General features: G+C 42.6%; 3 protein-coding genes across 3 annotated transcripts; 2 read left to right on the forward strand and 1 right to left on the reverse strand.

The window, feature by feature from the left end:
• The first annotated feature begins 1,370 nt into the window (after positions 1-1,370).
• On the forward strand, positions 1,371-8,242 carry LOC125739634 (tripartite motif-containing protein 16-like). The gene is made up of 6 exons (XM_049009945.1): positions 1,371-2,152; positions 2,840-2,935; positions 3,498-3,731; positions 6,254-6,386; positions 6,600-6,659; positions 7,162-8,242. Exons 1-6 carry the CDS (start codon positions 1,562-1,564, stop codon positions 7,671-7,673), a joined length of 1,626 nt encoding a protein of 541 aa, XP_048865902.1. The 5' UTR covers positions 1,371-1,561; the 3' UTR covers positions 7,674-8,242.
• A 3,764-nt stretch (positions 8,243-12,006) lies between these two features.
• Positions 12,007-17,537, reverse strand: chmp4c (charged multivesicular body protein 4C). Its single transcript, XM_049009971.1, has 5 exons — positions 17,150-17,537; positions 15,082-15,259; positions 14,659-14,767; positions 14,419-14,542; positions 12,007-13,746 (listed from the first exon to the last, which is right to left on the reverse strand). Exons 1-5 carry the CDS (start codon positions 17,334-17,336, stop codon positions 13,679-13,681), a joined length of 666 nt encoding a protein of 221 aa, XP_048865928.1. The 5' UTR covers positions 17,337-17,537; the 3' UTR covers positions 12,007-13,678.
• Positions 17,538-18,429: 892 nt separating this feature from the next.
• zfand1 (zinc finger, AN1-type domain 1) lies at positions 18,430-24,974 on the forward strand. Its single transcript, XM_049009965.1, has 8 exons — positions 18,430-18,547; positions 20,841-20,883; positions 20,993-21,032; positions 21,667-21,794; positions 21,883-21,974; positions 23,363-23,484; positions 23,627-23,782; positions 24,215-24,974. Exons 1-8 carry the CDS (start codon positions 18,493-18,495, stop codon positions 24,389-24,391), a joined length of 813 nt encoding a protein of 270 aa, XP_048865922.1. The 5' UTR covers positions 18,430-18,492; the 3' UTR covers positions 24,392-24,974.
• Positions 24,975-25,315: the final 341 nt, after the last annotated feature.

Consider the following 25,315-nt stretch of genomic DNA (forward strand, 5'->3'; position numbering starts at 1 on the left):
TGACTTTCGAGTATCAGGCAGATGCAATATGTAAGAAAGCCCAAAGGATGCATTTTTATCGTAAGCTGAGAGGTTTTAGGGTAGACAATAGTTTTATGTAGATGTTTTATTTTTGTTTTATTGAATCTATTTTGACCTTCTCCTTTTTAAGTTGGTATGGGTCTCTAAAAGTTAGAAATAAGAATAGATTAAGGAGTATTGTTAATACATGTAGCAGGCAGAGACTCGAACCCGGGTCCCACATATATGAGGTAACAGTGTTAACCTTCACCACCATGCTGCCCCAAATAATACAACACTTTGATATTCAAATATTCAAATATTCAAAAACGGGATTGTTACACCTATTTCCACTTTGATTCGAAGACAAATAATTTTGCTGCCTTAACAAATACCAATACAAATACGGTTATTCGGCTCTCTGCACATCCTTATTTGGCAGCGCAGACTAAATGCATGTAGGCCTACATGGAAAGTACAATGTATATGTAAAATACCACGACACGATGCGATTAAATCATGGCACTAATAAGGGAAATATGTACAGGTACAGAAACAGGGTGAAATACGCAACATTCACTCGAATACCTACAACGAAGTGAAGTCCAGCACTCATATGGAGGGTAGCAGTACAAAGCACAGCTCCTCCAGGACATGCTGTATTATTTCGTTGCATGTTACTGAAGATTTAATGTCCAGATGATTTAATGTCCAAATTTGCGCCGTGACCCGAAAGCTTCATCGCTGTAGGACAGATTCCACACAAACTGCACCTGCTGCCTTGACTTATTATTATTGTGGCAACAAGTAAATGTGAAACAGCGCCCCCAGGTGACAGGAGGGTGTACTGCTTGCAGGTGCACACAGGTGGTGCCTCCTGAAACGATGTGCCCTGTCAGACAGCACTGTGACTTGGTAGGTGGCACTGTAGCCACATCTAGAGGGATGTGGGTCTGGTTCCCATTTCTGGTTCTGCATGTATAGCTTGAATGTTCTCCCTGTGTTCCTTTGTGTTTCATCAGGTTTCCTCACAATGTCCAAGATCATACAGTTTGGTGAATTAGTGCCTCTAATTCGTCCTCAGCCTGTGAGTGAGTGTTTGCCCTGTGATGGACTGGCATCCCATCCAGAGTGTTCCTGCCTTATGCCCTGTGCTTCCTGTAATGTGCTGTCCCATAACTGTATACTTCATGAGGGGATTATTTAAATTTGTTGGATATTTTGCCCAGTATTTTATCATTCTTTTTCTGAGCTTAACTAAAGCTGGTCTTGCTACTTTAGGTGTGTAGTTGATGTTTTAACTTAGTAGTAACTAAATATAAATTTACATAGTTACATCCTGAAAAGCTTTCTGGTGGCAAATTAATAGTCATTCTGAACCTGGTCACCTGACTCTCCTTCCTAAGGCACGAAGGTGGAGTTTGTTCAAACTGCTCTTCTCAGTCTGGCCTCAGTCTAAAACCACACCTACTGCAGCCTGAGAAGCAGGAAGTTCCTCCCACTCTCACACATAGAAAACTGAGAGAAAACTAAACTGAATCCTATCAGTGATCGTGGTAAAATGGCTGAAGCCAGTATCACAGGGAATCAGAACCAATTAAGCTGTCCTATCTGTCTGGATCTGCTGAAGGATCCGGTGACTATTCCCTGTAGACACAGTTACTGTATGAGCTGCATTAAGAGCTGCTGGGATCAGGAGGATCATCTTGAAGTTTACAGCTGCCCCCAGTGCAGAGAGACCTTCACACCCAGACCTGTTCTGGGTATAAACACCATCTTGGCTGAAGTGGTGGAGAACCTGAAGAAGACAGGAATACAATCAACTACTCAAACTGACCATTATGCTGGACCTGGAGATGTGGAGTGTGATTTCTGTACTGGGAGAAAATGCAGAGCAGTCAAGTTCTGCCTGGTGTGTCTGGCCTCTTACTGTGAAACTCACCTCCAGCCTCACTATGAGTCTCCAGCTTTTAAGAAGCACAAGCTGGCTGATCCTACTGGACATCTGCTGGACAAGGTCTGTTCCCTCCATGACAAACCCCTGGAGAGCTACTGCCGTACCGACAAGCAGTGCATCTGTTTTTCCTGTGAGGCGTTTGAACACAGAGGGCATGATACAATCGCAGCTGCTGCAGAAAGGGCAGACATACAGGTCAGGACAGAAACTCTCTAATATAAATGATGAATTTTATAAGTGCAATTTTTTTGTCTTAACTCATGCAAGTTCATAGATCAAGTCTGATTTGCTAAAGAAATGTGTTACTGAATATATCCTATAACTGATTAAGGAGACATTTTAGCACCTTCACTTATATCAGTGACTGCGTTCTAAATGGGGCAAACCTGGGTCAAGATGTTACTATAAAGTAAAAAAAGTTCATATTTTCTACCAAAAACTCCATCAAACAGTGAATCATGTGGCTGCAGTTGCATGCAGCAAGCAAACAAGGTCAAGAGGATCACTTATTGTTTGGCTGAGCATCTGATCGGCTGAGATGTGTGAGCTAAGAGCTTTTAAATATGATGCGATTGTTACCTTCAAACATGGTGGTTCCCACATCTTAGAAATCGCCTCCATGCTGGGATTTTCACACACTACAGTGTGTAGAGTTTACTGAGGATGGTGCAGTAAACATAAAACACCCAGACTGTGGTAGTTCTAAGAGGACAGAGGAGAATCTCCTCACCATTTATCCCGGTCAGGGTCATGGGGAGCACCTGGATCCTTTCCCAGGCAGCATAGGGCACAAGGCTGGGGTCCACACTGGACAGGATGATTAAAGAATATGATCACCTTCAATAAAACAAATTCATTTCATCATTTTTTTGCTACATGTAGAAAGATATGGGTGAAACCCAGACGGACTTTCAGCAGAGAATTCAAGTGAGAGAGAAGGAGCTGCAGGAGCTGAGAGAGGCTGTGGAATCGATCACAGTGAGTATGAACCTGAGGAGAAGATAACAGCTGGCTCGTAAGAACTATTTCAGGCGTGAACTGAGCTTTTTCCACAGATGGGTGACTTGAGAGGTTTATGGTAAATTAAATTCACCGTCAGTTATAATGAGTCAGGGATTTCCCACAGGAGTGGGACAAAGGTACTGAACAGGGAGCTAATCTAAATGAAAGGTCTTTTTCAAATGACCTTTAAATAATATTCTTCCTAACAAATGGCAAAGTTTCATACACCAGTATAACAGAAATCAACCCCAAAAAGTCACATATTAAACTGAAACCCAGTGGTGACAACCAACCTGCCCCATACAGCCACCAGTCTCTGCCAAATCCCTGCAGCTGACAGTGTATGAGCTTAATGAGGGATCATTTCCAATCAGTGCTGGCTGGGTTTCAGTACCTGAGGCATCCAGCATGGTGACGCTCCAAACCCCAGCCCTGTGCTGTTTTTATACCTCCTGTCAGCTCACATCTCTATTGTACAATGAGTCTCAAAAGGGGCCAATTGTAATTTACCGTCCTCTGCTCTCCGTGACACCAACAGACCTCAGCACAGTCAACAGTGGAGGTCAGTGAAAGGATATTCACTGAGATGATCCACTCCATTGAGAGAACACGGTCTGAGGTGACAGAGCTGATCAGAGATCAGGAGAAGGCTGCAGTGAATCAGGTTGAAGAATACATGGAGAGACTGGAGCAGGAGATTGATGAACTGAAGAGGAGACACTCTGAGATGGAGCAGCTGTCACGCTTACAGGATCACATCCATTTCCTCCAGGTAACAGAACTTTGACTGGAGATTTGCAAAAATGCATCAAAATGTATTTTGATACAAAATACCCAATTTGTAAGTGTATCAAACTGCAAAATACAGCCACCAAGCGAAGTATCAAAATATTCTATATCATCCTGATCCTTCGGAAACATACAGACTCAAATGGCCAAGTATAAGAGCAACAATTTTTCACAGCTTTACTAGACACAATACAAATGTGTGTTTTTTTTTCTATTAGTTACTGATGTGACTAAAGGGGAATCACCACTTGAACAGTTCAAAAACTGCTTGTCCTTAGGCTTATATACTTTTTCAGAGAAATGTAGTGTGTCCAAACTTGGCATCAACAATCAACTATGTGCACACACACACACACACACACACACACACACACACACACACACACACACACACACACACACACACAGACTTGTACTTATATCTTTGTGGAGACTGTCCATTCATTTCTATGAGCAAAACCGTAATCCCAGTAATGACAATCTAACCCCCACCCAGCCCTAACCTTAACCACAAGTAACCAAACAAAATACAAGACTTTTAGCATTTTTAGTTTTTTGATTGCAGGCACAGATTTTTATAAAATTGAATTTTCGCTTGTGGGGACCGAAAAAATGGTCCACACAACGTCAAATTAAAAGGTTTTTATTACATTATGGGGACATTTGTTCATTACAATGTAATATGTATCTGGACCACACACACTGAAACCTTCCCGATAAGATTAACAGAAAAGAAGCTTCCTGTGTATGAGGCAGCCAGACCAAACTATGCTGGACTCCGCCCTCAGCCACGGTAAAGTGATGTGATTGGCTAATGAATGAGTATAATCCAGACCCCATTTATCGGCCTGCTAAAGTAAAAGCATGTTAAAGTAAATAGCGATTTTCATTTATACCCATCACTTTAAAGCAAAAACTCCAGTTAATAAATAAAATTGATGTCTATCAGCTCGTGTGTATGCAAGTAAATAAATCATTATGCAAGTAAAACCGCGAACTCTGTGTTAAACAATAATTTTAATGTGTGCAGTCATGCTGCTCCTTTAGTCACCGAAAAGCGGTCAGTGATATTACTGTTCGATCCAATTATTTGCAGGTGTTCTGAAGAGTTGAGCTACCCATCGAGACGTGCTATCGAGCCTTTCCCTCCGAGTTCCGAGTTGGAGAGAAATAATCGAACGCACCATAATCGAACGCACCATTTATCCGAGTTCCGACTCGGAGGGAAATAATCGAACGTACCATTAGGGTAAGGGTCTTAGGGGTTTTGGAGGGTTAGGGTTAGTGCTATCGATTTGCACTGCGGTAGCCTAGTTCGACAAAGTAGCTCAACTCGATAGAACACCGGCATTGTGTTTTTAATTTATGATGTAAATCCGAATAATTTAAGACATAAGGCTGCTTTCCGTACGACGGCACAATGAAAAGGTGGAGGCACGTTTTAAGATGAAAGGAAATACAGCTTGACTTGTAATGATATGTCAAAAACGTTTTTGGGATATACCTGTTAAATTATGTTTTAGGGAGGTACCTGCTAAATTATCAGATTCAGGACAATCTATGCCGATCTGTGTCACTGTATAACAACACGATATAGGTTATATATAATTTACGATACAGAAGCTATGTCTATTTCTAAGCGGTGCGATTTAATGTAAAATAACACTGAGAGTAACAATCGGAATATCCAGCTCTTTGTCATATCGGGTCTGCGATTTGAATTAGTTCCTATGCCCTGGGCACAGCGACACACCGTGATGCGTTTAACACCTTTACAGTTTGACCAGTGCTGTACAGTCAATGTTTTGCATGTGAAGAAGTTCTAACAGAAGCTTAAGACTCGTATTGTTCACCAGTCACTATCAACGAGTCAAGTGCGAGTCAAAAACTAAGGAGTTGGAAGTCGAGTCAAAAGTCTGTTTAAGAACGACTCGTGTCAGTCACAAACTCGAGTACCCATCTCTGTTCTGAAGTATTTTAAATGTATCCTACCTACTCACACGGATACTTAAAGATATGTCAATCAAATAAAATAATAATAATCTCAGAAAGATTTTTTCTCATTTAATTGACAAATCTGCTTCCTTTTTGCACCACATATGCAAATAACTCAAAACAATAAAATAAAAAATGGAAAATGACAAACAGAATTTAAGAGCTTCATTCAGCAACATGTTAATAACTAAATAGGCCAGAATGGAGCTCGTAAGTCTTTTGGTTCAAGACAAGTGATCACCTGTAGACTCTAGTGACCATTCATTAAATTGTCTGAAAAAAATAATTTTCTGCTTGTGTATTCATAAATGTTTTGCATATATGATATCATCACGCATACATTATGGGGAAGTATTTCTTGTATTTTCAAAATTTAACAATACTGCACATCAAAGTATTTTGGAACAAATAAAATGCATTTTTGTATTTGAAATATGTATTTAAATACATGTATGAGAAATGATGCCCATCTCTGACCGACAATACACATTGTACGTTGTGTGTCTGTAGAGGTTCCAGGGCATTCCTGTGGTCCCTGAAGTACTGATTGGACGCAGATTCTCTTCTTTTCTACCCTGCTATTTTTGGAAGGCAAGAAAAGTGGTTTCAGATATGAAGGACCAACTGGAAAATTCTTGTACAGGTTAGTAAATAAAGTAAATACATTTTGCAGCCTGTTCACGTCAGATACAGAGAGAGTATGCAGTACAGCCTTATTTGCAGTTTGTTAAAATGTCTGTTATTATTCTTCATAATGATAATACTCTACTGCTGTTGTCTCCACAGTGAGTGAAGTCCATCTCCCACAAGTAAATTCCTTTTACTCACATCCCTGTTTCTCTCTGTCTCCTTCTAGATACTAAAGACACCCTCCTACCACCATTAGTGCCCAGGACCAGAGCAGAATTCTTACAATGTGAGTCTGTTCACACACTCGCTTCTCTCCCTGTATGAGGTGGAGTGTGTTTTATTGTGTTTTATTGTGTTTTATTGTCTTTCATCTTCTTCTGCTAGAGGAGCTTCTCTTTCTCTCTCCCGCTGCCTCCTGGTCTTTCACACATACATGAGCTGTTTATGTGAGGAGCCTTTGAATCTGTTTGCAGTGCATTTTGTTTATCATATTGTTTTCTGAGGTAACAGTATGGAGAATATTTCCACATAAAAGTAAACAGGTAAACATTTATTACAGGAATTTTCAGTGATGACATAAACAAATATAGCCTTCTAAATTAGATTTTCCAAAAATCAAACACATTAAAATCTTTATATAAAATTAAAACAATTTAAATAACAAATAAATGAACTCTAAGTGATTGAACTCAAAACAATAAAAATGATTTTTAAAAAGTGCACACTCTTTTTTAATATAAGGGGTGAATGAGACCGAACCATCACCTCCTGATCTTCTCCTCCATCAGATTCCTGTTGGCTCACTCTGGACCACAACACAGCAAACAGACACCTCCGTCTGTCTGAAGATAACAGAATGGTGACATGGAGGAGAGAGACACAGTCACATCCTGATCACGAGGAGAGGTTTGACTTATCCTGCCAAGTGCTTTGTAGAGAGAGTCTGACTGGGCGCTGCTACTGGGAGGTTGAGTGGAGCGGGACTGTGGTTGGTATAGCTGTCGCATACAAAGGGATCAACAGGAAAGTAGCAGGTGTGGCCAGTAGACTTGGATACAATGACAAGTCCTGGTGTTTGTCCTGCTCAGCCTTCAGTTACTCATTCTGGCACAATACTGTGCAAACTGCAGTATCTGGCCCCCCCTCCTCCAGGATAGGAGTGTACCTGGATCACGGGGCAGGGAATCTGTCCTTCTACAGCGTCTCTGACACAGTGACCCTCCTGCACAGGGTCCAGACCACGTTCACTGAGCCCGTCTATCCTGGGGTTGTTCTTTACAACAGTGAAGCCAGATTGTGATGACTTTCTTATTAGGCTATTAAATGTATCTCAAAAAAATAATTGATACTGGAAACCATAACAACGGCTTGTGACCTGTATGCTGTCAACTGTGAAATTCAGGACGTACCTCCATGTTATCTCAGTTATGACATTTCTTAATCTTTACTAAAACTTTAACTTCAGTACAAAACAAAAAGATGAATTCCAGACTTTGCTACAGAGAAAAGGTAACGTGACGGTCGAAAGACTGTTATGCTCTCAGGTCCAGTCAGTCCATCACAGAGCAGCCACTCATATCATCACACACTGTGGACAAGTTACAGACACCAGTCCACCTGGAGGACATACATACAGGCACAGGCAGAGCATACAAACTCCACACACACGCAGACTGGGGTGGGAGTCGAACCCACAACCCGGGGGGTGTGAAGCCACTGTGCAGCAAACTAAAACACCAAGTCACCCTATCTACACACATTATTATTATTTTTTTCCCAGGCACGGAGTCCAGACCACATATACTGAGATTCTCTATCCTGGATTTTCATGAAATTATTACACTAGACCAGGGGTCTCCAACTCCGGTCCTGGAGGGCTACTGTCTAGTAGGTTTTCTATCCTACCTGGCTTCTGATGAGCCACACCTGTTATCAGGTAAATACCAGGAACAGGTGTGACACAGGTTCCTAATACTGCATAGCTTGCCATATGTTTATAGGTCAATAGGAACTCCAGTTAAACTGGGCAATACAAATGAACAGCTAAGTATCACCAGATCCCAGCAAAAAGCAACAAATCTCTTTAAACTTGGTGTATATAGTATTTCTACATAGTAAAAGTCAAGTCATTTCTGTTTATATTGCACTGTTAAAAACAACAGTGATTGATTTGATGAAAGTGCTTTACAACAATAAAATCGATATGCATAAAAAGCGAGGGGAAAAAGCAACTTGCATAAAACATAAATAAAACAAAGTAAAACGGACATTACAGTTACAAAAATTGTAATGAAACACACAGCACATTTGTCTAAAATGTCTCAGCAAATTAATGAGTTTTTAGCTTTGACTTAAAATATTGAATAATGGGGCAGATCGGACTCCTTCTAGTTACCAAAGACACCATCCTACCGGTATTAGTGCCCAGGACCAGAGCAGAATTCTTACAATGTGAGTCTGTTCACACACACGCTTCTCTCTCCCTGTATGAGGTGAAGTGTGTTTTACTGTGTTTTATTGTGTTTTATTGTGTTTCATTTCCTTCTGCTAGAGGAGCTTCTCTTTCTCTCTCCCGCTGCCTCCTGACCTTTCATGTGGAAAGGTGGAAATGACAAACATAAATATGGATATTAAAAAATACAGGTATCCAGATTTCTTATAAATTATACATCTGGATTATATACGGGTGTAACTCAGAATCTTTTTATTCGTCAAGTACAGAGAAGTACAAGGCATTTCTATTGGTGCAGGTGGTATGACATAAACAAAACACACATACAAATAAACATCTAAAAGGTACAAGGATTTTTTACAGGCGATGTGCAATGCTGAGTCAAGCATGTGGACAATATAACTAAAATAAAGAGATAATGGATGGATGTGATGTGCAAAGAGCTTAAGTACAGTGCAGATGAGTTCAGTTACTTAAAATATGATAATGAAGCTTGAACAGTGAGTGGTTCCATTATGACAGTTTCTCATGGGTCCTTATTTAGATGGGCGATGGCCTGGGGGAAGAAGCTGTTTAGGTGACAATTTTGTCCATGTGCTCAGGGCTCTTTGCTTTCGTTGGGAAAGAAGATGCTGGAAAAGGGAGTGGCCAGGATGGGGAGGGTCAGACATTATTTCTTTGGCTCTGTTCTTCATCCGAGATGAGTAAAGTGCTTCAAGAGGGGGGAGCTGACAGCCAATGATCTTCTCCGCACATCGCACTATACGCTGCAGTCTCCTCTTAGAGTGCGATGGAGCTGACAGCCAATGATCTTCTCCGCACATCGCACTATACGCTGTAGTCTCCTCTTAGAGTGCGATGGAGCTGACACAGATGGAGGACATAATAATTGATTCTACTGCAGCCGTGTAGAACTTAGACATGAGCTTCTGCGACAGCTTAAATCTCTTTAGCTGACGCAAGAAGTATAGGCGCTATTGGGCCTTTGTAGTGATGGAGGTGATATTTGTGTCCCATCTGAGGTCTTATGATGCCCAGAAATTTGACGGTTTCAGCTCTGCTAATAGTAGTGTTCCGTATGACCAAAGGAGGTGGTGCTGAGGGATTTTTCCGGAAGTCAGTGGTCATTTCCACCGTTTTTTTGTGTGTTCAAGTCTAAATTGTTTACATCACACCAGAACACCAGTCGACTTACTTCCTGTCTGTAGTTGGACTCATCCCCATGTATTATGAGTCCAATCAGGGTGGTATCACCTGAAAACTTAAGGAGTTTCGCAGAGTGTGAGATACAGTCGTTGGTGTAAAGCAGGGGAGAGAAAACACGTCCTTGTGGGACACCAGTGCTGAGGAAGATGGGATCTGAAATGTGGTTGCCTGTCTTCACAACCTGTTTCCTGCCAGTTAAGAAGTCATGAATCCAGTAGCAGAGAGATGGCAGAACATTGAGAGACAAAACCACAACCAAGATAAAAATTAATACATTTCCACTCCAGTTATAATGTAATATTTTAGGGCCCTGTGCAGTGATCTCGTTTGTATGTCTGTCTCTGTCACGACTGGCCATGGTAAATGACCATCCACGGTGTGGGTAAACAGGCGCAACCCATTACAGTCAACCAAAGACTAGAGACTTGGTGCTACAAGGAACATGTGAAGGTCATTATTACTCAACTGAATGCTTGGGACTAGGGCTACACAGGAGATCCTGGGGACAAAGGTGAAACAGGACGTAGCCACAGAACTGGATACAAGCAGGGATCATTAAGAACAAAAGCACGAAAACCAGAAACAATACAGCAAATACTTGAACATAACAAATGTGTATCTAACATAGAGATTTTTGAATCCATGACGGTAAGGAAGCAGCTGCTAGCCGAAGAGAGAGACAACAGATAAGGCAGGGACTGGTCCTGACAGTCTGACTGTGTCAAGGAGAGCGAGATGGGGCAGGCGAAAAGACAATATCCCTTTGGGGAGGAATAACCTATTACTGTTCTATTCTGTTATATTATATTATATTGGTTTGACTTCTTTAAATAATAATAAGAGATTATGATCAGAAATTGTTTAGAATAATACTTCCTTCAAATTAAAATGATTTTGTCAAATCATGAAATATTAAATCATACAGTGATTTACAGAGTTTAAAATTAGTATAAATTCAACAATGATAACCTGCATGGAAAATGAATGATGATTGCTTTGATTGAATAGTCCTGATGTTTTTGAATCATTTCTGTATTTTACTAAGAATTTTGAAAACCAATTAATTAATAAACTATAGCCTTTCAGCAGTTTACGTTTTCTGACTCCTCATTCAACATTTTGCACTTATAAGCCTATAGATATATAAATTTAACTGTACAGTGGTTATCAAACATAGATTGAGGTTTAATAGTCAGCATGTGCTGAATGTATCTTCCTCTGAATCTGCGGACTGTAAAGCTAGAATTTAGCCTTTAGCCACGAGAGTACAGAATACTGAAATGAAATCAGACAACAGTGTCAGGTTATAAAATGGCTTTAAAATAGTTCCATACCTGAAAATGCCAATATCCAATTATGAAGTTCAAAACAATCAGAGCTGTAATAAACCTGCCTGGAAAAGGCTGAAGCAGTGGAGAAACTGAGGAAGACTGGACTACAAGCAGCTACTCCTGCTGACCATTATGCTGGACCTGGAGATGTGGAGTGTGACGTCTGTACTGGGAAAAAACATAAAGCTGTCAAGTCCTGCCTGGTGTGTCTGGCCTCTTACTGTGAATCTCACCTCCAGCCTCACTATGTGTCTCCAGCTTTTAAGAAGCACAAGCTGACTGATGCCACTGTACATCTGCAGGACAAGGTCTGTTCCCACCATAACAAACCCCTGGAGAGCTACTGCCGTACCGACCAGCAGTGTATCTGCTATCAACACCACTACCCTAGTCACAGCATCTCCACCTCCTAAAGCAGCTGCAGTGTGCAAGACCTCCACACCATATCCTCATCATGTTCTACAGGGGCACCATGGAGAATGTTCTGACCAGCAGCATCACTGTCTGCTTTAGGAATTGTGAAGTCCAAGGCCGCGTGACTGTGTGTAAAATTTCTCATCAGATGTGCCACAGTAGCACTTTTGTTACTCCATACCAGACGGGACAGCCATCGTTACACCAGTAAATCAGTGAGTTCACAACTGTTAAAAAAGCATTTAAAACATGTTTATTATACATGAAGTTTAGATAAGTTTAGGAGGGCGTTTCAGACTGGTAGCCCTTCGTATGGCTCAGTACCCATGAAGTAGCTCTGTTGATGACCCCTGATATAGAGCATCTCTGGGAAGTGCTGGAACAGCAAGCCCAATCTGCAGTGGCTCCACCATGCATCTTAGAGGTCTTAAAGGATCTCCTGCTGACACCATGGTACCAAATACCATAGGACACCTTCAGAGGTCCAGTTGAGCCCATGTGTCTGTGGGTCACAGCTGTCCTGGTGGCTACACAGCGGACCAACAGCATAATGGGCAGGTGGCCATAAAGTTTTGGCTTTTCGGTATATATGACATCATAACAGAAGATGGGGTGACTAACACAGCCCCAAAAAGCTAACAGATGATACAATGTAGTAGTAAAATTGTTTAATATAAAGAGTCTAAATCATCTTTTTTTGACAGGATATACCAGAAATAGGCAAACAACATGTCACACCAAAGCTTCATTTACATTATGTAAAACAATGAATAAGCAGGACCATGACGATTTGGGGCTTGACTGTTTACAATCAGAAATTCTCTTGCTATACATCAGTATGTTAACATGACAGCCAGCGGTCAAAGAAAATGAAATACTTTAAGTGGGATGGAGGGGGTATGGGGGGGTCCCTGATGACAAAATTTGCTGGAGGGGAACGATTGCCCAGATTAAAATGTTTTGGAGTCTGCCAGTTGAATACCCCTGCTATAACAGGTATATTTACCTTTTCATGACTAAGAGTTACATAGAACAATGTATGGGATCGGAGTGCTATGTTTCCAAAGGGGATGATTCCTGTCATTTTCCACCACAGTGGTGTCCACATGCATCCCAATGCAGCCCCAATGTTATTGCCAAAGCTCAACGTGTGCAATCCACATGTGTTACATGGGTTTCCTCCCTCCGTCCAAAGAGACACATTTGTACCAACTGGTGTCTCTCAATACCCCACGCAGTATAGTTTAGTACATCTGCCCTACGATGGACTGGCATCCCATCCAGCGTTGAGCCCAGCCTTGTGCCCTATGCTACCTGAGGAAGGCTCCAAAAATATATTCAAAAAGATACACATAAGACATTGTGGTCATCTGGCACCTAGATCTGTAACCACACTTAGGAGGTCGTATACAGAATACGACAGCATTTTGGCAGGAAGACGTTACAGTACTAAAGGTAAAATGGACTGATATTCAAACGTATATTCGCAGGCTGATTACTTTAAAAGTTGGTAATTTATCGAAATAAGTAGACTACCCAAAATTTACAATTTACTTCAAAAATATACATGGTATAGATAAAAAAAGCTGTAGTGATAAACTAAAAAAACTGAGAATGAAAACATTACAATTACATGTACAGTCCGCTGCATCACCACAGACAATCAACGAGATTGTAATCACTGCACGAAATCCACTCCGATTGTGAATCAGCACTAAAAGAGCCGATAGAGGATGTGGGTCTTCATATGCTCTCTTTAAGACCATTTATAAATATACACTTTACAAATAATAAAAAGAAAAAAAAAACACACAAAACACAAACGTGTCAGTTCGGCAAATACTGCCTGACAAACTGCACCGTCATGGCCTGTGTACGCGCATGTCTACGAATATAAACATGTTATGTTGCCCAGGAAGCCAGGGTCTCCATATCGTCATCATCCTCGACCTTCTTCTTCGTCTTGGTGGCTGTGAAACAAGGGCAACACAATACAATGGCGTCTTTAGTCCATGGCTGAAGTAGACAGTCACCCGAAACCACCCGTGTGGTTTACACACGTCTGTGTGTGCTGCTGGCCGAGCCTCTCTGGGCGGTAATGAAGCCGACCGCTTAGTTCAGAAGAGGGATCCCCTGGGGCACTTAAACCCTTCTCATTTCAGGGAGCCCGAAAGTCAGGACAATGTTGCAGTGACTGGTCGGAGAAACTGACTAAGATTATACTTGGTAGAAAATCAGACCACACTGGGCCAACTTACAGTCAAAAGATCTTAATCCCTCAATATACTCAAATATACACACCTTTTAATAAATAACAAAAGGACTAGTTAACCGTTTCCTTCCACTACAAAGCTGTGAAGTTCCTGAGGTTCTCTCACACCTACGGTGTATAGGAGTGTTGACCTTGTTATTTATATCATCCTATTACTACACCCTCTTGGTGCTACATGTCACACTGCTGCTGCTTTTACTTGGCTATTTACTTTGTATTTATGTTTATCTTGTATGCGAGGAGACACACCAGGGAGAAATTAATTGTATTTTACTAGATCCTGTGCTTAATTACATATGACAATACATCTCGAACCTTTAAGTGTGTCTGAGATGCTGGTAGGCGCTTCTCCTTGGAAGCGAGTGCTCACCTGTCTTCTGCCTCGGCAGTGCGGGCAGAGAGGTGGCGGGCACGCTGGGCAGCTTGCCCATACTCTTCATGCTCTCCTCCATGTCCTCTTGCTGCAGCTGCTCCAGCTCAGCAAGCAGCTCGTCCTGAAAGCCACCAGCAACGGAAGATGTAAGTCTTGGGTGCAAAACTGCTTAAGATCTAAACGGTTTCAGCACATCTCACAGGGGATGCAACAGAAGGTACTACATGACTGGTTTACCTCATCAAAATCCTCCCCGAATGGTTGTGTGATGGCGTTGCTTATCTCCTCTGCTACCTCCTGCTGCTCTGTGATGTCTTGCATCAGCGAATCGATCTTCTCCAGGTCCCTGGAGCAGACAGCCGAAAGGTTTTTGCTGAATGCAAACTCGGGAGTCCATCAATGTAAGCAGAACAATAACTCAGTTCATGGAGAAGCTAATGCTGCTAATTATGTCTTATTATTCCATGCATCTACAACAACGGACTTTAAATGCAGAGTTTCTCAACCCGATCCCTGAGCGCTTGATTGGCTGACCGCCGGGAGGGAGAAACAATGTGGATGATCTGGGGAGGGGTTTCCGAGGATGGGGTTGAGAAACACCGTCCAAATGGGCATTTGGATCCAGAAGAGCTGCCACATCCTCCAGCCCGGACCACTCACATGTTCTGATGAATGCCCTTCATGGCCTTGGCAGCATATCCCATGTTCTTCAGCACCTCTGTGTTGGTGTTGGCGTTCTCCAGCGCCTCCCGCTGAAACTCAATGGTGGAGAGTGTGCCGTCAATCTTCGTCAGATGCTGCTCCAGACGCTTCTTTCTCTTGAGGGCCTGGAGGGCAGCTGGGGGTGGAACGGGAGTTGTTTTTTTTCTGGAATATTCAGCTTTTAAGGTTCTCCTCAGTGTTTCCATGTTTTGGTCTTGCTCTGATTCACTATTGAAAACCAGTGACTGCTTAACATTACAAATAAGAAAGGAAGTCAACAGACCATATGGTAAACCCTTTACATAAAATAAAACAATAAAATAATGATACACTAGTTATTCATCCCTGTGGGGAAACAGGCTACTTTTCATTTATTGCATTTGAAAGCTTGTTTTGGGGAGTCAACTAGCTTCCCGTGTCCCTGCCACTACTGGGATTGCGGGTGTTGCTCATGGGCCCAACACTGACAACCCTGACAACACTGACTACCTATGAAACGTGTCCTTTGTGATAAACATAAGTTTCATATACACAAGACCTCAACTAAGGGCACTGTGAATTCCCTATCAAAACTAATGCAGATAAAGCAGCTGTAGAGGAAAACATGGATGACCAACATCTGGGGTAATCCAAGGACATCCATCCATCCATCCATCCATCCATTATCCAAACCGCTTATCCTACTGGGTCGCGGGGGATCCGGAGCCTATCCCGGAAGCAATGGGCACGAGGCAGGGAACTACCCAGGATGGAGGGCCAGCCCATCGCCGGGCACACTCACACACCATTCACTCACACATGCATTCAATTTAGCCTCAGCATGGAGGAAACCCCACGACGACATGGTGAGAACACACACACATGTGACCCAGGCGGAGACTCGAACCCGGGTCCCAGAGGTGTGAGGCAACAGTGCTAACCACTGCACCACCATGCCGCCCCCTTAATCCAAGGACATTCACTGTGAAATACTGTGATGGTTTCATCTGGCTCATGCGTTACTGAGACTGACATGAACAAAAATGCATAGGAAAATCGGATCGACCTGGGAATCTTTACCAAGCAGAGTGCTGGTAAAGATAGTTGCAGTACATGAAACACAAATTTAAAACAAATAAGTTCAAAACTTTGAAACTGATGCTAAATTAGTCGAATTAAGACACCCTAAGAGAGGCAATTACACCTTTAGTTCCCGCTTATGAAAGAATAAACAAAACCGTGCAAAGACATCTCAAAAGCGTCAAACATTTATTTCGCATAACCTATTATCAAAATTGTCTAGATCGAATTAGTAAAGTCTAGCAGCACGCTGATTTTAAGCAGCATAAACAAGTATTTTGATTGTATGGTTAGGCGTTCCCAGTACAGACGCAGGCCAAACCAGGCTTTGTGCGGCTGTATTCCAGGGCGACATGGTGATTCAGAGCCTCATCTTCTGCTACGATACTCTCACCATTCAAGTTTGGCAACTCTGCTCTTTTAGCCCTATTGTAAAATACATTCCTTAAATTGCTGCATTCGTAAAACAAACGAGTACTAAGTTTTTTTCAGAGCCACAAGCTTAAAGCATACTGAATATAGCAAATACATCTGAAATGAAACCGAGAAGTGAGGAGTTCTTCACAAAAACGTTTTTAAAAGTCTTGTTTACAATTGCAAAGGCAATTACATTAAGCCTTGCTACGCGCATATTAACATACATCGCTTCCTATTTGCTTTCTTTTTTCGGTGAACTACACACCGAATGAGAGCATTGTTGTAAAACTGGAAGTTTCATGTTTGTGCAAACCTTTGCTTGTTGGTATCGCATTTCTTTGTTCTTATTTTTTCACAAAGAGTTAGACTCCACAACATATCGACCATTTCATTAATGCTGCGCAACTAAGTCACATTACATCCCGCTTTTTTTCCCCGATCTGTTCCACAGTCGGTAAAATAATTAAGGCCTGGTGGGTAAGGAAACACTTATATGTGCGATACGATGTATTTTTGCTCTTTGCAATGTTATCGTTCTTCAATACGATACCTCGTTTATTTTTGGTCCCATTCTTTTTGGCGATGGCAATCTCTTGCTCGATCTTCTTCTCCAGGTACTCCTGCTTCTTGGTTAACATCTCCTCCGTCTCCCTCAGCCTGTGGATCGCCTCTTGGGGAGTAGCACTTTTCTTGGGCTTTGAGGAGCCGCCTTTGAACATCTTGGATATTTTACTCATATTTTAAAATTACTTATGGTCGCGATCGTGCTGAAAACGGGTGAAATGTGGCGACCAGAATAGTTGCTGTTCCAGTACCCCAAGCACTGGTTTCAGACCATAAGTACACACCTGTAACTTCCTGAAACTTGACGCCTGGAAGGAGGGAATGGGGCGAAGCGTGGATGTAAACAGATTCAAGCATTTGAAAATGACCTCCAAGCTGAAAACGTACAATTGTACAATTCATTGGGTAGCTTATTAAGTTTTGCTCTTAAGCTTGTTTGCCATAAATTGTTGAACTGCTACAAGAAACCAAACCGACTGTAAAAACGACACACTTTGAGTAAACACGTAGATGATTACAGGTTTTGTGTGTGTGATTAACATATATCCAGCTTAATCCACATTACAAATCTTTCAACATCGCGATTCCGTAGACAGATAGCTGGGAGGTCACACTCCGACCAAAAAACATATACCTACTTTAAATGATCAATTTAAAACTAAAATAATAAAACTACTAAAATCTGCCGCGAATGATTATGCAATAGGTCTGTTTAATAGGAAAATGAAATCTGTACTTATTTTATTTATGAATATGTTGTAATAAGAGTTCTTTGAATTTGGAGACCCGAGGGGTATCCCTCCAAGCAGTATTTCTCAATTAGCTGGATTCATTTAAAGATAGAAGTCATGATTGTACAATAAGGGTTTAGCTAAGGAGCATTGTTATTGGACAATCGTGACTTCCAACTAGATGCCCAGATAACTGAGAAATCTCCCCCAAGCGCATGCTCATATCTTGATACCGGCATCGTTTTGGGTATTTAAGATTTAAGATTAAGATTTAATTGGGGCACCGTTTCTAATGTAATCTTTTTCAACCGGGTCAGTTTTTCTAATACAAAATGATTTTCTTCTCATTTGTGCACGGACACACACGAGCATCAAGAAATATGCCGTAAAGCGACATTAAAACTAACACGGATGGGGGTTTCAAAAGCGCACGATTTAACAGCTTTCTCATCAGTATCTGCTACCCGGCCGTGCTATTACTGTGGAATTTCCTGCAACAACACCCCCGATCTCTGGGGGTGGAGCCTGAGCCTCACGTGACACTGCCCAACCATTACGGGGCGAGACACATTTGAAAAAAAGATGATGTCAGGGTAAAATGGCCGAGCTGGATATCGGTGAGCACTGTGAGGTTGAAACCTGTAACCAGAAAGGTGAGGATACGGCTTAATCTGATTATTCAAAATATTAACACGGCGCTATTAATCCGCGTCTTCCGATCTTGTTGTCATGGCCCTAGTCCTGACTGCCCAGACAGAAACACGGTTAACTGGTTAAACCTGCCCGCATCGGCAAATAATGGTGAAGAAATGCATGTGTGTACCCATTCAAATGGTTTTTACTGTTGGACGTGGGATATTAAAATCAAAATGGAAATAAGCAGCAGTTCACCCTATATTTAAACTCTTCCATGCTTACAGATTGCCTTTTACACTAGTGTGCACAGAGACTCTGCTTTGGTAGTCCTGCCATCCAGCCACACTGTCTTAGGGTCAGTCTTAACTTTATTGTACCTGTATACAGTGGACGAGTGAATGCAGATCTCTGTTATATTACATTTTATATTATATTAAGTCGAGTTATTACGGCTGAACACAGACGCTCTATTTCTCAGTGAGCTACAGGCAGGGCTGGACTGGTAATCTGGCATACCGGGCAAATGCCTGGTCGGCCGACGCACTTGGGGGCTGGTCGATTTAATATGAATTATTTTTTTTTTTTAATTGGCCAACGACCGGCCCATAAAGCAGGGACATCGGCCCATTGGTTCATTTTCTATACTGACACTGGGCTGATCTAATCATCTCTTAACAGGCTCGACCCCTCCCCTCTGTTTCTTGTGTCAGATGCAGTCAGTGGCCAGAGCCAGAAATCAGTGGATTTAGGATGGAGAAGCAAAAGTGCAAGGGGGGTGCAGAGAAGTTGCGGGCCAAAAAAAAATCTAGAGGTTGATCCCTCAACATGTGCAAAAATAACCGACATGTTTAGTGCTGTAGCTTCGGTTTCCAAGCCAACAGTAACATTGCCTGACGACACTAAACAGGTGAACATAGCACATGGAGGAGAGGTGACTAGTCATGGCGGCACCCAGGCAGAGGAGCAGGTGTCTGACAGTGAAGTCAAGGAGGGACAGAGACAGAGTGAGCAGGAGGAGAGGGAGAGTGTAGTTGAAACGGTAAGCATGGTAGCTACATGATTTAACAGGGAGGGAGTGTTAAACAGGGCGGATGCAGCGGGATAGCGTGTGTGGGCCTGGCTGGGCCACGAGGAAGATGATGATTTACCTAAATTAATGAATATTATAATAGGGGGCCGTTATCGGCGTTAACGAGCTGTGTTAATGCGAGACTCTTATTGCGCGATAAAAAAATATTGCCGTTAATCTATTCACAAAGTTGGGAGCTGGGTCTTATACTATGCAAGCTATGATAAAAAAAATAATCCATGCCCACCCCTAATTATAATAAAACAAACTAATCGTTGTCACTATTATAAAGTCTGTCATATTATCAGTCTATTACTGCACTAGCGACTCAGTCAGCTAATGTCAAATTACACAGCATAAGCTATTTTGCATTGTTTTTGTAGCTAGGTTAGCAGAGTTAACTTATTCAATTGCAACTTCTGCTGACTATTCTAATGGTAACCCTTTAAAACACATAACGGCCGTCGACAGCCCTTCTTTAGAAAAACTTAGATGATGCTATTTGATTATTTTAATTATTCAATCATTTCTCTCTGTCCTTATGTATAGTCAATTTTTGGGAATGGAACAGTAGATATGCATATCTACAGGGACCGCAACGATGGTGTACTTGTTGGTTGTGTCTGACCGATTGTGGTGGGCCGGTCTAAGCAAAAATGCCAGGGCCCTTTTTTTGTCCCAGTCCAGCCCTGGCTACAGGCCGCAATCAGTCCGTTCAGTGTCCATCCATCCATCCATTTTCCAAACCACTTATCCTACTGGGTCGCGGGAGGTCCGGAGCCTATCCCGGAAGCAATGGGCACAACCCAGGATGGGGGGCCAGCCCATCGCAGGGCACACTCACACACCATGCACTCACACATGCACACCTATGGGCAATTTAGCAAGTCCAATTAGCCTCAGCATGTTTTTGGACCGTGGGGGGAAACCAGAGTACCCGGAGGAAACCCCACGATGACATGGGGAGAACATGCAAACTCTGCACACATGTGACCCAGGTGGAGATTCAAACCCGGGTCCCAGAGGTGTGAGGCAACAGTGCTAATCACTGCACCACCATGCCGCCCCCTCCGTTCAGTGTCGTGTACTAAAAATGTCATAAGAGCCTTTGATTGATTCGGGTACTGTACTGCACCTTTTTTTTCAATTTTAAGCTATATTTGATTACCCGTTATCGTAGCAGTTTCTTTTTAACGCAAGTTTCTTCATATCGTATGCATTTGTTTTTTTTCTCCTCTTAGATTTTCTGCCTTTTGTGTGCGACGCATGTTCCGGCGTTTTTTGGTAAGTGCAACATAATTACCACCGTGCTTGCGATGTCGCGACAATCGGGAGATCAGCATCGCCATGGAAACGCATCACCTTTACACTTTCTTTCCATCTTTTATTAAAGCGTGGAGCACAGGAGCCGCGGGTCTCACTCTTGCTCCGAGGTACCGGCAGCGCTGGACGTCTTTCACGATTCCAGGGGCAGCGGTGCAGGCAGCCAGTGTCCCGCGATATGTCCCGTCTCTTGACATGACACCCATTAGTCTGTGCCCAGGTTGACCTCTTGCGATAATATTTTTCAATTGTTCCCCAATCCACATCCAATCAGGCTGACCTTAGTACTGGATATGTTTTTGTACTGGCGGGAGGCGGAATACATCCCACATGGGGGAGAATATGCAACCTAAATACAGGCAGAGACTCGAAGCCTGTCTATAGAGGTGTGAGACCCAACTCCACCACTAGTTATATTACTCTGTTTTAAATGTTTTGGATAATTTAGCCAAGAATTAATAACATCCATCTGTCTTCCTTAGTGATTATTCAGTACACGAGTGTGATGTTATTCGTGACCAGTATCCATAATAATACATTACTTCAGCATATAACCGTATATTTAAAATGTCCTATATATCGCCTGTATCATTGTTATTGCAAAAACACCCCAGAGCAGTCTTTAAAAACAACATTGTTGATTCAGGTTTAAAGTAGCAAATCCATCAAAATTCACTCAAAAGAAACAGCAGCGCCCCCAGTGTTCAGCCGCTCAGGTGGCTCCTTTTTCTCCTCTTTTTTCAGATCCCAGCAGTCAAGGAGGCGCCCCCTTCTGGTGGCAGTTTATCCTACCACTGTGCTTTCGCAAACTGCAGTGGGAAGGAGCTAATGCCGGTTGTGTGTGAACACTGTCAGAAGCACTTTTGCCTTGCGTACGTATCCCACGACTGTCCACACACTGGTGTGAAATGGAATCGATGTTGCAATCTATATAAATGTATTATTCTATTCTGGTAACAGGCATCGACATCAAGGTGACCACAAATGTGTGAGGCTAGAAACACCTGGGCCCCGTATGGCAGCTACCCAGGAACTTGTGAAAAAAATTGTAGGTGGGTCACACCGCAGATTCTGATTTTGGTGTAATTTTTCGGTGCGTCCACACGAGGGCAGTGCAGCACTGGATTGTACGGAGCCCCTGAAGGTACCTGTGCAAAAATTAAAAAGCTCATATTTTCGCGCGCTCACCTGAAACTTTCGCGTGGCTAGTATGCTCTAGCCGTCACTTCCGGTACCCAGTGGGACATAAACCTGATGTTTTTATTTACAGCTCTACTGTCTCCATTCACTACCATTGACTGTAAGTGAGCGACAAATATTTATATCTTAGTCCATATGTTCAATCCTTAGTTCTTGTCAAATTATGTATTTTTATACGTATTTATTGCACTGTGTCTAATCACGGCCAATGACTCTAGACGACAGCTATCGAGTGTGAAGCGCAACTGTAAACACAGAAATATTAGAATTAACCCGTAAAGAGGGGTGTTGCTTGATTTTTTTTTGTAAGATAACAGAATATAAAGGTAACTTTACCGCAGTGTCGGAGTTAAGGTTTAACCCCGAATCTGCTTTCGGGAATAGACTGAAGATGTATAACGGGATGGGCAGATCGATACTGAAATATTGGTGCTTTTGACCTGAATGTTTCCATTTAAATGTTTAAATTATTATAGGGAGCAGGAAATTAATTTTTGCTGCCAATGAGGGGGGTGGTAGAAGAAGGCGCTCAAATATTAGGGTAATGCAATGAGCGATCCCCCCCACCCCCACTGTGAATATCAGGATCAGTATAGCAACCTTCGATCAAATCGGTAGCAGTATTGGATGGAATACCCAAGGGCATCACTGTGTTTTTGATATTTAGGGTTGGATCCATTAAGAGTCAAATCTATCCTCTCACATTATTGTGTACGACCTCATATCTACGCCTAAGTACAAGCTACCCATCCATTTCTGTATTGATTGTATACATTTGTTTATACATATGCAACTGAAATCATCAGCTAAAAAGTTTTTTTTAGTAGTGGTTTGTGAAAACAGTTGGTCTTGGTAAATTGACACTGTGTAATTATTAATAAATACGTATAAATAATTTCATAATTAAATGGTGTGCATTGTACTGTGTCTGTTCAAAGTACTAAGGGTGGAATTAATGGACTAATTACTATAAAACTAAATTGCTGTCGCTCACTTTGTCATTGGCAGTGAATGGACACAGTGGAATGATTAATAAATATAAGGTTTATGTCCCACTGGGTGATGGAAGTGATGGCTAAAGCGAACTGGCCACGCGAAAGTTTCAGGTGGGCATGCGACATAATCAGGTCCGCATGCGATGAGTATAATTTTTTGCAGGGGCTCTGTAGATTTGTACTACAGCGTTTGAATGAGATAGATTGTTTTTTATTTTTTTAATTTGTCACTCCATCCATTGAAGAGTCAAAGGCAACATCGTCCACCAGCAAAGGACGGAAGGGCGCGAAGAACAGCGCCACGGCGGCCAAGGTGGCACTCATGAAGCTGAAGCTCCACGCTGCTGGGGACAAGGGGCTGCCACAGGTACCTGTGGGCACATTTGGGTGGGGGAGGGGCGGAGCCAAAGGAGGCGGAGCCAAAGGAGGCGGAGCCAAAGGGGAATTTGTAGTCTCCTCGTTCAGCTTGTTATCTCCACCCATGCAGCTGTGTTCTTCTTGACCCGCAGACAGAACGAACGTACTTCCAAGTCATTCTGCCCAAAGGCTCCAAGGAGACCAGTTCACCCATGTTCTTCTGCTCAAAGTGGACCGTGGGCAGAGTGGTGGACTTTGCAGCCTTGCAGGCAGGCCTGAAGAACAACAACAACGTGGTAGCAGCCAAGGTGATACACGACTATCCTGGTTTCAGGTCGCCTTCTGCCAGTCTGTGTGTGGAACCTTAATTTAATGGAACCAAGCACACTGGGTTCTGTTGCTCATATGCACACGAAAGCACATCCACAAGCAAAGATGTCAAAGTACAGTGATAGCTCAGTGGTTTAGGATGCTGTCCCTCTGATCAGAAGGTTTCCACGGGGATGCTGGCTCACACTGACTCAGTTGGCTCCCACAGTCACGCTCAGTTGGGTGTGTATTGAACATTTGCTTCCAGATAGGCATGCAGAACCGGGCTGATGTGATTTTTGACTTGACTTGATTTGACATTGACCAGGTCTGCTCGTTTCCAGAATGTAGCAGGTGCCACCAGTGGTTTGTACCCTCCTTGCACGTATCATGTGACTTTCATCTGAATTCGTCCTGCCTCCTGCCCTCAGAAGCTGAGACTGTGCCACCCGCAGACGGGCAGGGTCTTGAAGATGGATGACACCCTGCTCTCACTGCTGTCCCACCCAGACGCCCCGCTCTACAACGGGGGCAATGTCATCCTCGAGTACCTGGACAACGATTCTACAGAGCTTCCTGACTTTGATACATATCTCCCTCAATCCTGAGGGGCCTGCATGTCCCCAGCAATGTTTTATCATGTCATTTCCTTTAAAATAAATTTTTTGCATATGATAACAATTTTCTATGTGTTTCTTGTTTTTTTCTGTTTTTTTATTTTGCACATATTGGGGGTAGTTGCAGGGAGGTGAAAAAAAGACTTTAAGGGCGGTTTAAAAATTGAGCGTGTGTTTCAGGAAAGTGCTCTGAAATACTATGTATGACGCTGTGGCCTCACTGCTCCAGGCGTTTTTGGAGTTTTCATTCCCTCCCCCAGTTACTCATGTAGAGTTCCCTCCAGTTTCATCTCAGAGTTAACTGGAATCCCATTCAGTGTCTCCCCCGCCTCCTTGTTCCCTGTGATGGACTGGCATCCCGTCCAGGGTCTCCTACCTTGGCTCCGTTTTCTGGGAGAGATTCCAGGTTTACCAGGAACATTTACTGGATAAGTGGAAACTGCAAATGGATGGAATTATGGTTAATTTCAGTGATCAGAGGTGAGACTAATCCTAAATAAATGAGTGGCTGTTAAATGTTAAGTTAATTAGTACTCATTTTCCTCCTACTGTACATAATACATTGTAAGCGACACTGGTTTGGAGATTCCTGTCTCCTGAAAGCTTAAACATTCCCTGGGGAGAGACCCAGGCTGTGTTGTTGGGCTTTGGGAATGAATAAGTCGTGATTTGGTTTTTATTTTGTGACTAAATGAAACCGCTAATAACATTTGGGTCGGGGGGGTTGTATTTAAGCCCTTTCAGCTGCCAAAATGCAGTGAGAGGAGAAGACAAGACCATGTTGAATTCTAATAATTTTTAATTTTACAGCTTAGTGTCCACAGGCTGCTCTAGGCTGCCACCGGTGGGTCGTGAACTAACAACCAACAGCACCTGGATCTGGGCTCTTATCAGGTGTTGCAGATCCAGGTGCTG

This window comes from Brienomyrus brachyistius, chromosome 4, assembly GCF_023856365.1.
Source record: "Brienomyrus brachyistius isolate T26 chromosome 4, BBRACH_0.4, whole genome shotgun sequence".
Lineage (NCBI taxonomy): Eukaryota > Metazoa > Chordata > Actinopteri > Osteoglossiformes > Mormyridae > Brienomyrus > Brienomyrus brachyistius.

Excerpts from the sequence above, each read along its gene's own strand:
- LOC125739634 (XM_049009945.1), top strand. The coding sequence starts at position 1,562 with ATGGCTGAAGCCAGTATCACAGGGAATCAGAACCAATTAAGCTGTCCT. Across the intron at positions 2,936-3,497 it reads AGGCTGTGGAATCGATCACA|ACCTCAGCACAGTCAACAGT; the intron begins GTGAGTATGAAC and ends TGACACCAACAG. Across the intron at positions 3,732-6,253 it reads ATCACATCCATTTCCTCCAG|AGGTTCCAGGGCATTCCTGT; the intron begins GTAACAGAACTT and ends GTGTGTCTGTAG.
- zfand1 (XM_049009965.1), top strand. The coding sequence starts at position 18,493 with ATGGCCGAGCTGGATATCGGTGAGCACTGTGAGGTTGAAACCTGTAAC. Across the intron at positions 21,033-21,666 it reads GGTCTCACTCTTGCTCCGAG|ATCCCAGCAGTCAAGGAGGC; the intron begins GTACCGGCAGCG and ends CTCTTTTTTCAG. Across the intron at positions 23,783-24,214 it reads ACAACGTGGTAGCAGCCAAG|AAGCTGAGACTGTGCCACCC; the intron begins GTGATACACGAC and ends TCCTGCCCTCAG.
- chmp4c (XM_049009971.1), bottom strand. The coding sequence starts at position 17,336 with ATGAGTAAAATATCCAAGATGTTCAAAGGCGGCTCCTCAAAGCCCAAG. Across the intron at positions 15,260-17,149 it reads TGGGACCAAAAATAAACGAG|CTGCCCTCCAGGCCCTCAAG; the intron begins GTATCGTATTGA and ends TTCCACCCCCAG. Across the intron at positions 14,768-15,081 it reads AAGGGCATTCATCAGAACAT|GGACCTGGAGAAGATCGATT; the intron begins GTGAGTGGTCCG and ends TGTCTGCTCCAG.